Raw genomic sequence first — 13,175 nt, 5'->3', positions numbered from 1 at the left:
AGGAATCTGTGAGCCCCACAGGATGGGTGCATTGGTTTATCCTTGTTTCCATGGAGGGACCCCCAGGACCATGTGGGGTTTGTTTGGGAGGATGCTCACAGTTATTCTGAGGATTGAAAATAAAGACACTAAACTTTGACCATGCAGAATGATTTCTGAAAGTGGATTACAGTGGCTTTTTTTGTGAGAAGAAATGCACTGGAGTAATTTATGTAAAGACACAGTTTTTTTTCTACAGTGTGCAACTCTTTCATATTCAATATAAACCTGTCAGTGATTCTGTAGCAAGGCACTATGTGAGATGAATAGGAACTAAGGGAAGGGAAAAGATGAATTGCTGGAGCTGTTGCACATCGTAGGCAGCAAGTTTTGATCAGGAGTTGAGAAGCCAGCGTGCATTGCAGGCAGAATTCTGCTCCAAACATCCTCAGAAATGTATGAAAACAGCACTCTGCTCCCTGTTTGTACAGAGAGAGGATTTAAACACATTGATGGGAGCTCTGCCCTGACACAGGAGCTCCAGGCATGTGCTGCCACAGGTTGGGTGGCTGCTGGTGCTGCTTTTTTTCCTTCCAGGGTTTTTGGAGCTGTATTTCTGGAGAAATTGCTGATTTTTGGTTCTATTCTATTTTCCTGTCTGCAATTTTTATCCTGTAAGTAGCCCAAAAACTAAGATTTTTGATTTAGGCTGATTTAAATCAGATAGAATAGAAAGAAGGAACGCTGCAGTCATTAAATATAATTGGTGGGTTGGTTTTTTTCCCTGCTGAAAAAGGCTTTAATTTAAAAATGGGTAACACTGAGTTTTGTTATTTTCACATTCTCGAGGCAGACCAAACAACAGCACATCAGAACATGTGGCATTTTAGGAGTGCAAGGAACTGGACCATGGTAATTTCCAGGAACTTGCACAAGAGTTTAGGTGCAATAATGCATTTCTGGGGGAGGGCACGACCCTGCTGTCACCGATCCAGGTCAGGGAGCTCCCTTTCCCAATCCCCACTCTTTTTTCCTTGCTTCCAACAATCTGTTTATTCAGGCAGTGTTTATGCCCTAGCTGAGTGGTGATTCAAGCTCAGTAACTATTTCCTGAGCATTGCAGCCCAAATAATAGAAGTCATCCTTATGTGATTGAAATGACTACTGTTATGCTGATTTTAGGGGCGTTTGCTGATATTTTCTTTTTGCATGTGGAGCAAGGAATTTGTTCCATTCTCACATTTGATTTGGAAGTGTATGGATGAGGAAGGAGCAGATTGTGTTTGGATTAGATTCTGAGAAAGGAACCAGCTGGGTTGTGGAAGAAACCACTGTTGTTTTTTAGGCGAGATTGCTAATTCAGTGGTGATTCAGGAGGTTTTCTTTGGCCTTAAAAGGCCATGAAATGCTTTCTTTAAATAAAAATTTTAGACTTGAACAAGTGTTCAGCAGTTGTTCAGCAGGTTGAGTATGTAACCATGGGTTGGGGCCACCTTTTCTTGCTTTTAGGATGTACCTGTTTTGCCATTGATTGCCTTGAAGATGGTTCCATGGGTTTATACAGCATCTTGGGAGTTGTCTTTATTGATGATTCTTTAAAAATTAGGGGTTTTAAGTAAATAAAGGAGCTTTACATAACTTCAGTCTGCAGGAGGTTGCTGAGCTTTGTAATGAGTCCTGTGGCTTTTCTAAATCACTGCAATTGCTTTTTGCTTCTTTTTGTTGTTTTGTTTTGTTTTTTTTCCCCTCTTCTTTTTGCCAGAAGTTTGCAGAGCTCAGTGATTCATGATCCTCTTTTTATTGACATATCATCATTCTGGCATCTTTCTGATTTCTCTGAGGTAAATAGATGTGAGTTCAGGCAAAGTTTATTTCCAAATATGTAAACTTGAGGAGCCAAATGTGTCCAAGAAGCAGGAGAGAGAAAAATCTACGATTATTTCTCTCTTTTCCTTACATAATGGTCTTTATTTTTTAATTTAGCTTAGATTTTATTCCTTCTACTGGGCTATTTTTTATTGAAATGCTACAACCTGCCCACTCACAGGATGAACTTCCTCCTGCTGTACAAATACTCCCCTACCCTTGTACAAATACTTCAGATTGTGTGCTGCCTGCAGTCTGCTTCAATTCTAACCATTTCCAGTATGCTTGATAGCTAAAAAATATCTGTCATTTTAAGGTTTTGCAGGTTTTTTGTGTCCAGAGGTCATAAATTTATCCCGCCTGGGCTGAAGAACTGCTGTTGTACATGGAGAATGTTGCACTGAGTGATGGAGGGATGGAAAAGGAATTCCATGGTTGTGCTGCATTGCTACTGAACATTGTTGGGCTTTTTCTTTCCGTATGAAAACCTTACGAGGATTTCACTCCACCAGCCTCACTTTGCCCTTTCATGTTCCCATTCCTCTTGATGTGAGTCATGGAAAGTTGATGGTGGTAGGACTGTGGGCAGCCCTTCACTTCCAGAGCTGCATCTCTGACTAATGACAGCCTTGTCTTCACAGGAGCTCCTCAGGGGGAGACATTTCCACAGGGGAGTTCATTTCTGGAGTGTTCTGGAGGGCGTGGGATCAGCTTTGCTCCAAGATTGCAAAAAAACATCACCAGTGCAAACTGAGAACTTGATTCAAGCAAACCTTCCTGATTTGGCTGGGAAGGCACTTAGGCAGAAGGAATATTCATCCTGATTAGTGGAAACAATTAGGAGACTATGGATAGAATGACATAGCTCTTACTCTAAGAATGGCATTAGATATATTAAATTAGGAGCAATGTGATGTTCCTGGCCAGATGATTCAGAGGTATTATCTTTTGCCTAATCTTTTGTTTGTGTTTTTTGGGTAAAAGTGTTTAATCCTTAATTTTGTAGCATCTGTAGCTTTCTAAGTAGGCTTTATCCCATCTAATCTGAGAGCTGGTGGATTAGCTTCTCACTTGCCTTAGACATCCATATTTTAGTCTGTGAGCTGCCCAGCAGGACTGATTTACCTGAAATCTTCAATTCTGTTGTGTGAAGGGAGGAGACAAAGTGCTGTAGCTCCACTGACATAAATTCAGGGGAACATTTATACCCCAGGATGATAAATGTCCTCCTGGTGTACCTGAAATGTGTTTATAAGAGGTTAACAGCCACCTTTTCATGTGGTGGGAGGAGAAGCTGACTGTGATTAAAAGTAATGACGCTACAGAAAAATGTGACCTGAAGAGCACCAGCAAAAGTTTGATTTAAAGAAAGGAAAGCATATTAAATATTAAGGAACTGGTGACCTGGAAAACAGGTCATTCACACAGGTATATATATATGTAAAATCTCTTTTATCTTATTCACAGAGGATCAGAATTTTAGCTAAGTGACTGAGCATATGAAAGTAATTGCTTTTATAGTCTGTTGGTCTCTTCTCCCCCAGGGACAAGCATTAGGACAAGAGGAAATGGCCTCAAGTTGCAGCAGTGGAGGTTTAGGTTGGATATTAGGGAAAATTTCTTCATCAAAAGCCCAGGGCAGTGGTGAAGTCACCATCACTGGAGGGATTTAAGGGCTGTGTGGATGTGGCACCTGGGGACATGGTGGCCTTGGCAATGCTCAATTAATGCTTGGCCTTGATGGTCTTGGAGAGCTTTTCCAACCTCAGCAATTCCATGATTCTGAGATTCTGTAGCCATTTTGGTTGCAGTCTTCCCTTACAATCCTTAAAATGTAAGGGGAGGAATTTTATGAAATGTTCATTTCATAGGAATAATAGAGAATTTCAGATACTTTCTGTATGGTCAACAAAATCCGTGTGGATGATGAAAAATTTTGCATGTTTTCTTTTGAGGGGACTGTCTCTTTTTGCCCTATGGAGGAGATGAGTAGGGCCTGGTGGGCGCTGCATTTTCAGTGCTTTGGGGTGAGGTTTTGCTGTTTGCTTTTGTGGCTCCTGCCAGTGCTGCTTGCCAGCCTCCTCTCCTGCATCCTGAGCCCCCAACAGCCCCTTCTCTCATGGAATGCAGGAATTGTTCAGGGAAACTGCCATTGAAAGGTCTCACCTGTTTGCTATTAAGTTCTGTTGCATATAAATACCTTTGTTCACTTGAGCCTGCTCCAGTTTGGAGCAAAGTCCCCCCTGGCTTCAGTGGGAATATATTAAAATCTAGGAGAGCTTTTTCCTTTTTCCCCCCCATTCCGCTGTGTGTCATCTTGTATATCCATGTTTCCTCCTCAGGCTATTCCCAGAGATCCTGATTTTTATGAGGAGGGCTGCTTTTGGCCACGGAGCCTGCAAAGGTTGCTGTTGATTTCTGCTCTGTGGTTAGGGCTGGCACGCATTAATGTACAGCAGACAAATGCAGTATAGACGTGATCATAAATAATTCACCCTTCCCTTCAACAAGGGGAAATTACATGCTACATTATTCAATATACAAAGACACTGCTTGTTGTGTAAAGAGAGTAATTTTCTGCCAGCGAACAGCCAGCAGCTTTGCAGCTAAAATATAAGGAGACACACATGGTTTATTACCAGCTCAAGCCTCATAACCTTCCCTCTGCCTGCAATCCACATCCTTCTGCTCTCAGGAGTGGAATACAAAGAGCTGACGTGTGCTGGTGGCTGGGGCTGCTGGGAATGTTGGATGGGAGGAACAAAACCAGGGCACTGTAGATGTCTGGATTTCATGGGGTGAATGAGGGAGGTGAGGGCTGGGGGAAGATCTTGCCCTTCTGGTGAGCATCCTTCATGCCATGGTAAAATTTAGGGAATGAACTTCCATCAAAAGCTGCTTGGGAAAGAGAAGGGAGTGGCGCTGGGGAATTAGATCCTTTAATGTGTTTATTACAACTCAATTTTTTTATTTCATGAATGTTGACAGTGCGAAATCATGCAAAATGGTGTGTTGGCAACAAGCAGTTATTAAAAAAAAATGAGATCAATGTGTTTATTCTATTAGCTGAGTGATCTGTCATTGTCCTGTGATAGGTCATCAAACTGATCAGCTAATTAAGCAGCCTGATGCAGTGCTTGAGCATGAGCTGGCAGAGTTATGGTTGCTGGTGGAACTTTAAATTTCCCCTCATGACTGGTGTGATTAATATCTCAGCTTTACTGTAGCCTAAACATATTTCTATTTTTTTTCCCCCTTGTATCAGCTTCCTGATAAACAATTTTCTTCACCTGCCAAAGATGTAGTTAACATGGTTTTTCCTTGGCTTTGTAATATTTGTGGCAGATTTTCATGAGAAGTGTCTGCAGCTGGGAAGGGTTCAATAAATTCCAGTCCATTTTTTAACACACAAATGGACATAGGACAGAGAAGGTTATGTGGTTTTCCTAAGGTCTTGTGGCCTGCATTCATTAATGTATTTCTGATTGCTCCTTTTAAGAATTTGAGAATTGATGTCAAATATACAAACCTGGAATTGATCCCATAAGGCTATCTCAGATAAATCTGTCCAGTCAGTGTCACTGAGCAGGTTGCAGATCCCTGTTAGAAGAGGACTGGAAGAGAAATTGGATTTTTTCTTTATTTTAAGTAGCCAGTGCATAGGAATTGGTCTGTGGAAACAAACAGCAAGGAGCTGGAGAGCAGAGGTCTGAGATGGTATTGAGGTGGATGCCAAAGAAGAGGAGCTCAGGGTAGAAGGATTACATAAAAACAAATGTGTAAACCATGATAAATATAATTGAAGAGATGCTGTAGGATGGGTTTGGGTTACCAGATCTTTTCTGGCTACTGCTTTAACCTGTGGCCTCTTCTTCGTGCTTCTTTTTTCAGAGGGGCTTTTTTCACCTTCCTTTTTTATCTTTTGTGATGAAGGCCCTCACCTCCAGCCCCTTTTTTTACAGTATTTTTTTTTTTGAGCTATCTTTGTTTTCATTACTTCCTCTGTTGGATGTGGATGCTGCCTGAATCTGCCCTGACACTGCCTCTGTCTCTGGCCCCCTTTGCTTCCTCTCTGAAAATGTTTGTTCAGGGTCTTATTTCTGCCTGAAATATTTACTTGGGAAGTGGAAACTTCTCACTTCTTGTCAGGAGTTCCCTTTCTTGTCCTTCTTCTCACCACCATTGGTGGTGTTTGGACAACCATCAAGGTCTTTCCAACCTTGGCTCCTTTCCATAGTTCCTCTTTTTCTTTTGGGTGTTTACTGGGAGGGATTTTTTACAGATAAGAAAGCATATACTTTCTAGGTTTAAAATGACCCATATGAATCTGATTTAATATGTCTTGTTGTTCAAACTTCTGTCACGGTCATCACAGCTTTGGTCCTTTGGAGAAGTTTTTAAGTCTGGTCTCTTTGAGAAGTCTTGCGCTGATTTCTTTCCCTTTGGTTTAAATATAGTCAGTAATGATTATGCCGTGATTTCTGTCTGCCTCATCTGGCTTAGACAATAAACTCATTAAGGAAATGAACTTTTTTGGGGTGGAAGGAAAGCATTTTGCACATACTTTTGTTCAATATTTATCTAATTATTCTTGAGTCCCTGAGACACAGCCTACTTGCTCTGATTGCAGAAATCCTCCAATATGTGACAGTGTTCAGTGGGAGAAACATCAGAATACAAATAACTTCTACAAAAGCACTTTGTCTCATACAAAAATGCAGCCAGAAGGATGATGATAAATGTGGGATCTGAAGTGAGTGCCCCATTTGATCAGGACACTTTGGTAGGAATTAACCAGGAGTTATTATCTAAAATTATAGCAGTGTTGCTTAAGCATTAAAAATAGGTGTTGATAGAGCTAAAGGCAAAACAGTCAAATGGTGGGACTCATAACAGTAATGATTATACTTCTCTGATTTGGTGAGTAATAAGAGAATCCATTATTTGGTCCAGAAACCTGAGATGCTGTCATTGGCCTTTTCCTTGTGTCTGTTTTTTAATCCCTTCACTTTGCTGAATGTTTTACTATGGCTTTTGATTTTTTTTTGTTTGGCTTTTTATCTCCCATGTTTGAAAGGAGATTGTTACTTTATCCCTGCCTCAAAAAGGGTCCTACCCCACTTCAGGACTATTCATTTAAGGTCCTCAGGACCAGATAGAGTATAATTATTTAAACCTGTGTCACTGGATACTGTCCAGAAATGCTCCCATATTTCAAAAGCAGATTAAGATCTGTTGGGTGGGTTAGTGAGTCGTGTAGTGTTACCTGTAGTAGCAACCAGTCACTGATGTGAGCAGATGGGTGATGGAAAATCAGGGGCAGCTCGCTGTGAACCTGGAGCCAAATGTTGCCTGGGTTTAATGTCCTGAGTGCTGTAATTAACAGGCTTGGCAAACGGCAGGCATCTCTCAAATAGGAATCTGAAATTATTGGTGGTAGGTTGTGCTTTGCTGTGGCTGTGGATGGTGTGGATATGATGCTTGGGTGTGTATAAATATCTGGGTTTGTTTCTCTAGGTTGGACAATGCATCTCTTTGGAGCCACCTCTGGGAAGATGAAGCTTCCAGCAGCAGCAGCAGTGCGGTTTGGAACCTGCTTGTTTTAAGGGAACCTGGAAATTTCTACCCATATTTGCCCATTCCAGCATAAAGCAGAGGAAAATGAGTTATTTTTATTTTTTGCATATTTTCACACTGCGCAACAATTTTTTTCCCTTCTCATTTTGTTCAATGGGAAAAACTTGAGCCAGTTTTGTAGCTGATCCTTACTTTGCCACATTCCTCTTACTGAGCCAAATTCTTGGGAGCCACATCCAGAGTACATCTATTTTTGTGTGGTGGTGGTGGCTGGGGCTTCTTTTTCTTTCTGTGACACATGTCACTTTTTATTCTGTTTTGAAACCTGTCCTTTTGCATTGCTGAGTAGTTGTAGAACCACTCCAGGAACGAAATAATTTCAGACTGGCAGAAGATGACTCATATGCTTCAGAAACATTTTTATGGCTGCGCTTGGCTCATTAACGTAGGAGTTTAACAGTAGTAATATGAGGCATTGCATTAATTGCTGCATACATTTATTACCAAATGACTTGCACAGACAGTGTTTCAGATGCCGTGGACCTGACCACAATAACCAGAAGTGTCCTGTGTGCAGAGGAGAAAATAAAATCCCTTTGTACACAAACAGCAAGCAGATGAAGTGGCTCGCGGTTCTGGAAGTGAGGACTGATCACTGTGAGAGCTGGAATGGGTTTTTCTGCCTGAGGAAGGGGAAGCTCTGCAGTTTGATGTTTGGGTTGATCATAATGACTCTGGTGATGGTGTCCTACATACTGACTGGAGCCAAGCATGGCCTGCTGCTGATCCCATCTCCGTTCCATTATGGAGCTTTTGCTAGCAATCCCAGCCTAATGGACAATGAAAGCCTTAGTGACATGAAAGACTATTACCAGCCTTCAAAAATGAATATTTCATATGTAAGGGATTATCCAAGCATTAAATTAATTATTGACACCATTACTTCAAAGATAGAGTTTATAACGAGGCAGCGCCCTGATTTAGAAGAGCTGAGGAAGCAAGAGCCACATGTAAGTATGAATTGAGGCGTGTCTTAAACTGCTTTTTACATCCTTATTTCAAGGCTTGTGGATCAATCTTTTGCCTAGATATAAAAAAGTGCAACTGCTTGGATGTTCATGCAGTGATTTACACCATCTAGAGTCTCCTGATTCACAGCAGCTGAGGAGTTGATATTGTAGATCACATCCCTTTGAGTCACAGGCAGGATGGATGAGTTCTATAAATGCTCTTGACACCTGAAGCAAAAAATCAGGCAGTCTTCTGGTAGCTGTACAACGTCACTGAACTTTTACCTTCTCTCATGCAGAATCATTGTGACTTACATTTACCTGTCACCTGAAATGATAAATAAGAAAGGAGCCTTTCTAATAACTGCTTGCAGGGGCACCTTCCTGAAAATCACTGCAAACCTTGTATATCAGAGTTAAAAACTGGAAGGTAATTTGATTTGAGTATTGAGTGTTTGACTTTAAAAATCAGTTCCTGGGATTGCAGAGGAGTTGGGGTGGTTATTGAGGCCCTTTCTGGCCTGAAAATAAAAGGATTTCTAAATACTTGTCTCCCTGCCCAGTGGGTTGCACAGGGTTTTGGTTCATCAGAAGCAATGAACGGGGTCAGCTTTGTAGGTAGAAATAGTGTTCTGTCCTGGTAGTGTTTCTGTTGTCTCACTGTGCTAAGTAAGAAAAGTAAGTGCTAAGTAGCAAAAGTTGGTTGCTTGCTGCCTTGACTGAAATTGTTGTTCTTTATGTTGCAGATGTTTTCGGTAATTCCTAACAAATTCCTTCCAAACAGCAAGAACCCTTGTTGGTACGAGGAGTACCGTGGCAACGCCACCGAGGATCCCTACGCCACCAACTCCTACGCGCTCTACTCCAAGCGCTTCCGGATCATTTTCGATTACCTCAGGAAGGTGTTTTGGAACCACCTGTACCACTACAAGGACAAGCACTACCGCCTGCGCTGCCTGCCGCACTTCTACATCATCGGGCAGCCCAAGTGTGGCACCACGGACCTGTACGACCGCCTCCGCCTGCACCCCGACGTTCGCTTCTCCGCCATCAAGGAGCCCCACTGGTGGACCAGGAAGCGCTTTGGTGAGTCTAAATGCCCTCTGCTAGCCAGGCAAGTTGTCCCTCTTAAATTTTTGTAAGTATTCGGGATGAGGTTTATACATTTGCTGCATGTTGGCTTGCCTAGAAACTGCTGGAGTTGGTGGTTTGGAGAAATCCAGGGGGTGGGTGTTCCACCTGCTGTTGTTCAGTGGTGGTTTGGGTTAAGCCTCTTGAGAAAAAGCGCATTTCATTTGGTTTTATTTGCAGCAGTTTGGAAAATCTAAGGGAAAACAAAACCAGTGCATAAAACCGACCTTATGAATTTATAAAGGCAAGAAGGGAAACTGTTAGGTTGTCATGGGGGAGTTGAAGAGCAGCAGTGATAGTTTTATACTGCAAAATTCTCTAAAGCCTTTCTTACATCAATAAATGATGGGTCACTCCTTAAAATTCCAGTCCTTGTGGTTCAATAAATACAGCTGTGGCAGGAGCTTCATTAGTGACACAGCTCTGGGCAACACTGATGAGTAGAGATGCTCTACATGAGGAAACTCTCTCACGCTGAGGGTCCTGCATGTATTTTTGATCCTTTGTCTGGATGATATAGTTATTTCCATCTCTGAAGGCAGACATGACTAGCTGGGGTTGTGGCCATCTGGAGCAAAACGCATCCATCCCTCATAATTCCACCTCCAAAGGGTGCATTGGGGCTGAGCACAGAATTTCATCCATCTGCAGTGTTTTTCTCCTTCTTCTCTCTCTCTGGATGCTGAAGAAGGTCAGTGTTGTGGTTAGAGGTTAGAACTGCGGAAGACCCATTTGAATTTCCTAACTGCTCCCTTCTAGATGTGGATGAGTGTTGTGCCCTCTGTGTTCCACCCAGGCACTGGATTTTCCTCGTCTTGAGTCTGGCTGTTAAGTGCTGGTGTGCCCTCACTTTGTATGACTTTGGTATCAAAGACTTTTCAGTGATTTTACTGTTTCCGAGAGGAGGAGTCTGCTTATTTTGGTAACATCTTAATTTCTGTTTCTCATTTGCTGTTGCTTTGTGGCAGACACAGACTTTGGAGCAGGAAAAACTGGCACTGGAGTGTAGATGAGGACTTTGATCACTGCTTTCTTTTGGTGCTTTTCTATTCTTCCTTGGAATGGGAAAATGATGGATTTCTGTGGCTGAAGGCAAGAAAGGACACTTTCTGAGGCATTGGGATACTGGCAGTGCTGCTTCAAATTCTTTATTTCTCCAACATGTGGTCCTGTAATTTCCATCTTGTTTCCTTGTGCCCTGGTTCCCAGAAGAACCTTTGAGCTCCTGTAGACAGGGTTTTGTTTCTTGCTTCTGTCAGCAAAATCTGTGGAGGATTTTGTGTTCCATGGTAGGAAAGGCTGAACCCAGCTGATAGCTTAAACTAAAATGTTTTACACCTCCACTTACATGAACCTCAACATAAATGTTTGGAATGAATTTTGGAGGAGGTAATGCACCCAGCCTCACTTCAGCAAGACTGGGCTCACTAAAGCTCTGAACCTGACCTACCAAACAGGCAGAAGAATTTAAAAAAATCAGGCTGGAGTGCATCTAACTTGAGAACAAGGGTGAATTCCTATCTCTGTGCTGGCATCCACAAGCCCTCCACTTGCAGAGTCTTGTGGTCAGCCACTGGGGACCAAGTGCTGATCCTTGAAGAGAACATTCTTTGCATAATTCAGTTTTCTTGAAGTTGTTTTGTAAAGCTGGAGAATGAGGAAACATTGCAGAGCTCGTGGTCTCATGGGAGAGGGATCTGTGGGGATGACCTTCTGATCATCTCAGCTGTCTGCCACTGAGAATGAAAGATCAAGTTTATTCCTGGTGGCTCAGTCCTTTAATTCTGCCTTTGAAAGTACATTACCTAATGGTTACTATTTAAAAATTAAGAAAAGAAAAACGGAGGATATGACAAACACTCTCACAAGTGAAACTGAGACAGCCAGCAAGTGGCTATGACTCCTATGCTCCTGGCTATTAACTTGGTTTGGTTTCTTACACTTAAGCTGGACAAGAAAGTCTCTTTGTTCAATGGCATCCTCTGATTCAGTGGATTTTTATGAGACTGACTAATTTCAGCTGAGGTTAAACAGCCCTCTGGGGAGGCCCCATTTCACAAATCACTCCTTTCCCCTTCTGCTGGGATGGTTGATGCTCCACAGGACTTTGTCTCAGCTTGACTGTCTCTCTCTCCTGGCTCCTTGCCACTGTTTCTGTTCCCAGGAGTGGGGTGGCAACAAACCAAGGCTGTCTGTAGTGCCACTCTTGCACTTTTTTCCCCCCTCAAAACAAGTAAAAATATGCTGTTGAACTTTCTCCTACCCTCATTAAATCCCACTTTCCTAAAGGGGAAAATCAGAGGCATTGGACAAAAGAACTCCCTTGCTGAGCTTTCCTCTCACATAATTGATAATTATTGGCCTTGTGGGAACAAGAAAGGGAGAGCTGAGAAGTCCTGTGTGGGGAGCATGTACAGCAAAAGGAGAAGTGAAACTAGATTTGGAAACAGGAGTGGGAAAAGGAGTATAAAAATCACAGGATGCAGCTGAAGATGCTGAGAAACACAGGGGGAAGGTGATACTGAACTCACCCTGGAGTGTAGGGAAGGAGAGGAGGAAAACAAGATACTACCGTGGAGCTTTATTTGCATACCTGTGAAAGGAAAAAAACCCATGAATGATTTCCCAGTGTGTGTTCATTTGCATATTTGGCATCAGAGCCTGTGCTCAATCTCAAAACAGTAAATCTAGTGGGAGTCCAATATTACTGCAATTTACATGGGTGCAAATGGGAGTAGCATCTTATCTTCTATATTCCTTCCAAAAGCTAAATTTAGAAGAAGATAAATCCAAGCTCATTCATGCAGGGACTACAAAACAGAGCACTTAAAATATTTCCTATCACTGTGAATTTATGGTGTAATCATTCAGTATCTCAGACCTCAGCCACTTCATTATTGGCACTTTTATCTGAGGGTTGCACTTGGTCGGTCTGATCTCGTGCTGATGTTGGCTGGCTCGGGGCCAACCACCTTGGTTTGCACCAGTGGTTAGCCTTGCCCTGTTGCTGTCATAATTGCTGATTTTAATTCTCTCTTTCTGGCCGTTTTTCCTCAGGAATCATCCGGCTGAGGGATGGATTTCACGACCGCTACCCGGTGGAGGATTACCTGGACCTGTTTGACCTGGCAGCACATCAGATCCAGAGTGTGCTGCAGAGTGATGCCGTGAAGGAGCATGGCAAGAGGAACAACATCATCATTGGTAGGGCAAAAACAGCCCCAAAATTCTCTGTAGCTCCATCCACACTGGCAGTGCTCAGAGCTGAGGCACCAAAGGGGATTTTGTGTCTGGTTCTCAGCACAGAGCCCTTGGTGTTGCTCTTTTCTGGAAGCTCTTGGCTTTCTTTTCCTTCTCTGTTTGTTAAGAAGCTGTGATTATCTTCCGAACATTCCAGAGCAAGTACTGTATGTCTGGTGAGCACCAGCATTTAATTAATGTGTTTGTTTGTTTGGTTTTTTTCCCCAAGAATGAGAATGACCTTGGTGACTCATTCAAACGCAGTTTCCATTTTGTTTTCACAGAACCATTTAGGTTGGAGAAGCCCTCCAAGATCATCATGCCCATCCATTCCCCCAGCACTTCCAAGGTCACCACTAACTCATGTCCCCA

General features: G+C 42.5%; 1 protein-coding gene across 1 annotated transcript in view; it reads left to right on the top strand.

The window, feature by feature from the left end:
* Positions 1 to 13,175, top strand: part of CHST15 (carbohydrate sulfotransferase 15) — a 44,395-nt gene that overhangs the window by 17,679 nt on the left and 13,541 nt on the right. Inside the window, exons 2-4 of the mRNA XM_030951664.1 lie at positions 7,363 to 8,432; positions 9,179 to 9,518; positions 12,621 to 12,767. Coding sequence (XP_030807524.1) covers positions 7,890 to 8,432; positions 9,179 to 9,518; positions 12,621 to 12,767 — 1,030 coding nt within the window. The 5' untranslated portion in view covers positions 7,363 to 7,889. The remainder of the gene's footprint in view (positions 1 to 7,362; positions 8,433 to 9,178; positions 9,519 to 12,620; positions 12,768 to 13,175) is intronic.

Source organism: Camarhynchus parvulus, chromosome 6 (assembly GCF_901933205.1).
Source record: "Camarhynchus parvulus chromosome 6, STF_HiC, whole genome shotgun sequence".
NCBI classification, from domain to species: Eukaryota; Metazoa; Chordata; class Aves; order Passeriformes; family Thraupidae; genus Camarhynchus; species Camarhynchus parvulus.
Note: the sequence above shows the minus strand (reverse complement) of the source record. Positions and strands in the feature narration are given on the sequence as shown.